We start from the raw sequence: 3933 nt of genomic DNA, 5'->3' as shown, positions 1-3933 counted from the left end.
TTTGACTTGTTAGTCGGTCGCTCACATGGGACCGCCTGTCTTTGGAGATCCTAATGGAGTCATTCGACCTGGAAACACAGCATGCAGGGCAGGGGGCGACAAGGCGGGGAGGCTCAGATCGCCCAGTTTCTAAAAGACTCTGGATATGAAAAATCTGCGTGGATTATAAAATTCAAGTTTCAACATTAAAGGTCACCTATTATGCAGAATCCTCTTCTTCATGTCTCTTCTACATCAACATGTGTCCCCTCTTCTTCATGTCTCTTCTACATCAACATGTGTCCCCTCTTCTTCATGTCTCTTCTACATCAACATGTGTCCCCTCTTCCTCATGTCTCTTCTACATCAACATGTGTCCCCTCTTCTTCATGTCTCTTCTACATCAACACATGTCCCCTCTTCTTCATGTCTCTTCTACATCAACATGTGTCCCCTCTTCCTCATGTCTCTTCTACATCAACATGTGTCCCCTCTTCTTCATGTCTCTTCTACATCAACATGTGTCCCCTCTTCTCCATGTCTCTTCTACATCAACATGTGTCCCCTCTTCTTCATGTCTCTTCTACATCAACATGTGTCCCCTCTTCTTCATGTCTCTTCTACATCAACATGTGTCCCCTCTTCTTCATGTCTCTTCTACATCAACATGTGTCCCCTCTTCTTCATGTCTCTTCTACATCAACATGTGTCCCCTCTTCTTCATGTCTCTTCTACATCAACATGTGTCCCCTCTTCTTCATGTCTCTTCTACATCAACATGTGTCCCCTCTTCTTCATGTCTCTTCTACATCAACATGTGTCCCCTCTGTGGAAAGAGACTCTGAAAGTTTCAGGAAAAAATATTCTCTCTCTTTTTGTCCTGATCCATTTCTATAAAACCCTGTCTGGAAATGAGCTGATCAGATTGTGGCCACTTTATGTCATAACGATGTTGTGTCTTGTGTAACCATTAGCCAATCAGCAACCAAGGTAACCCCCCCCCCCCCCCCCTTATCACCTGAATCTCCTCTAGAGCACCATTGTGTTCTTTGTAACCAAATGTCTCTCAGAGGGGCGTGGGGAGGGGCTCCTTATTTTTCATCTAAAGTAACAGACAGAGAATCGGCACTTTGGAAACAGGGCTGAAACAGAGGGGATTATGGGTAATGCTGCAATGATCTGTTTGGTGTTTCAGCCAATCAGAGACATGTTCTGTGTATATCTGAGACCTGTAATATGTTGATGAAAAACAGTATAATTGGGGACCTTTAAGTCGAACTTGCTTTATTGATACCATTTCAAAAGGTAAAACAGTAAGGATGTACACTCTCTGTATCGTACGAGCACAGCACTAAAAGCCACAGGGCATCACACACCAGAGGAATGAGAACATGCTGTATGCACTGCGCTGCTTATATGAAACACTCTTGATATATCACCTTGAGGTGAGAGCTGCAGGGTGTGCTGTGTTGTGAAAACGAACGAGTAAAGAAACACAAGGACCGTATGTGCCGTGTACAGGAGGATATGTTTTCTCCTGGGACATATGGCTGCACCAGCTGGAGTTCGTATATTGTTGCTGTGATAAGTGGCTTTATTCTCGCCTCGCTTCCTTTTGTTTCTCGCTTTTATTGGATTGCTCCCCAGCTTCCTCTTCACCCCCATGTTTATTTCTGCCATCTCGTCTTATTGCAGCCGAGAGAAACTTCCCTCATCTTATCTGGTATTATTACTCACACCGTCACTAACTCAATTCAAACACAGCAGGAATTCAGTTCATTCAAATCTAATTCATATCCAAAGACTGGTTTCTGCGGTATAAAGGTTACACCACTACGCACACATACATGCCTTTTCAGGGAGCTTCAACACATTTTTACATTTCAAACAATAAGGCAGACCAGGTCCTCCGCATGGGTCCTTACTTTATGACACTCCAATGTCAATTTAACTGTTTATGAAGCATCGGAGGAGACAGATTTATAGAAACAGATGGATGTTCTGTGGTCAAGCTGATCATTTTTCTAAATACATGAGAATTGACACAAACGCAAACCAACTAATATTAGATTGTAAAATAGTCGTTAAGCGGGAACGCATGCACAGAATATAACTGAACACTTTAAACCCTCCCTTATTTTATTGTTGTGTACGTGTGTGATTATTGTCCTTTGGTGTATTGCTGTCTTTCTTGTCATGTATGTCTTTGGAAATGAACAATACAATCTAAATGATAAAAAAAGATTGTGAAAGTAGGTGTTTTCGGGTCTTCACTGCCGCATGAGAGATATAATGTTACTGTAAAGAGGTTGCATTTTTAAAGGTCAAAGGTACTGCTATAATCTTCTGAAATGACTCCACATGGGACCTGCTCTATCAAAATCAGTCGCATTGACCCGAAGACACATTTTGAGTTGTATACACTGTTGGAAAGAGGAGGTTCCCAGCTTTCTAATGATATCAGGATTATTGTTGTACTAATATTAAGCAAAATATGTCACATTATATAATGACTGTGAGTTTCCTCTTCTCTGGAATCCATCGATCTGATTGGTTATTAGCAAATGATCGAAGTAGTACGGAGGGAAAATATTTTCGTTTGGATTACTGGTCTGAGGGAAGCTCGTGAGTGTGTGTATACGTGTGCGTGTTAGTGTATTTTTGCGTGTGTGTGTATTGCGTTTGTTTCCCGGGGAAAACCCTCACGAGAAACACCGGCTGTTGTTGTGCCTGCTGTGACGTTAAGTTACTCCGTTCTCCGCTTGTAATTATGCCGAAGCTTCAAAGCTGTATTTATCATCTGAATTTTCCGAAACAAGTTTAATATTCTGAAAGCCAAGACTTTGTTTATTTGAAACCAGATGAAAACAAACTGTCACGGACCCTGCCGTGTTATCTATGATTACTCTACGCTTACATTCATAATGTCAGCGGAGGGAGGGGGGGCGGCGCTGCGGAAGAGCAGGCTGTGAGTGAGAGCTGTCATCTTCCCTTTGCAAGCTTCGAACATGTATTTATCGTGTGATTTTGTAAATACAAGTTTCATATTCTGAAAGCCAAGACTTTGTTTATTTAAAATCAAACAAAACAACCGAACCCCGAAAAGCTATTTTTTTACGCAAATCCACGTTTATTTTGAAATGAGCCGTTGCGACTTCCGACTGATTTCGATAGAGCGGGTCACATATTCACTCGTCAAATGTTGTAATTATTTGTTATACTTTTGCGTTCATCACGGAAACAGACTTACTGAGGAAAACAAAGCACACAATAGATCCAGGGGACTCACTTTATTTACTACTCTTTGTTGCGTTTTAACACTTGGACTACTTATCAGTCACATGGTAGGCCAACATTTGGAGAAAAGGTTAACTCTTGTCTCTGTAGTTTCACCTCCACCCTTATTGTGTCTTGTAGTCGAAAAAAACCGTAAACCTAAAACAATCTTTGTACAACCTTAAGGAGGCCAAAAGATAGAAGACACAAAATACAGCATAACATTTTTAAGTCTGAGTTGGCTTTAGACCAACGTAGATCCAGAAACCCACACACACGTTTCTCCACACCGTGTTTATTTAACTTGGTGTGAAGTTTACACCGCAGTCCCACAGCAAAAAAATAAAAAAGCTTTACATCCAAACATCAGTAGCGACTGTGTCGTCATATTCATGTCCTGTTGAAAAGAAAAAGTATCTCAAAGGTTCACTGATGAAATATTCAGCGTGCAAATAGGGAAGGTGTTTTCTTAGCGTTCTTCAAAACAAGATGGAAGTCATCAAACAAAACCTCCACATCACAGCCGACTGCACGACGTCAGAGCGGTGGCGAAAACACCCGTGAATATCACACGAGACGGAGAATAAAAGAAAGGACATTTAAAAACAAAGTCATCCCGTTGTATACGTTCGCAGCCCCGTGTCTGAGAGGAGTTACTTCAGATGAAGGTCTGTCGAC

At 41.6% G+C, this 3933-nt stretch overlaps 1 protein-coding gene across 1 annotated transcript in view; it reads right to left on the bottom strand.

The window, feature by feature from the left end:
* Window positions 1–1265: 1265 nt before the first annotated feature.
* Window positions 1266–3933, bottom strand: part of mad1l1 (mitotic arrest deficient 1 like 1) — a 100096-nt gene continuing 97428 nt past the window's right edge. The window contains exon 18 of the mRNA XM_034087572.2: window positions 1266–3933. This exon is cut by the window's right edge and continues 130 nt beyond it. Within this exon, the coding sequence (XP_033943463.1) occupies window positions 3914–3933 (20 nt within the window). The 3' untranslated portion in view covers window positions 1266–3913.

The sequence above is a fragment of the Pseudochaenichthys georgianus genome, chromosome 1 (assembly GCF_902827115.2).
Source record: "Pseudochaenichthys georgianus chromosome 1, fPseGeo1.2, whole genome shotgun sequence".
Classification (NCBI taxonomy): Eukaryota; Metazoa; Chordata; class Actinopteri; order Perciformes; family Channichthyidae; genus Pseudochaenichthys; species Pseudochaenichthys georgianus.
Note: the sequence above shows the minus strand (reverse complement) of the source record. Positions and strands in the feature narration are given on the sequence as shown.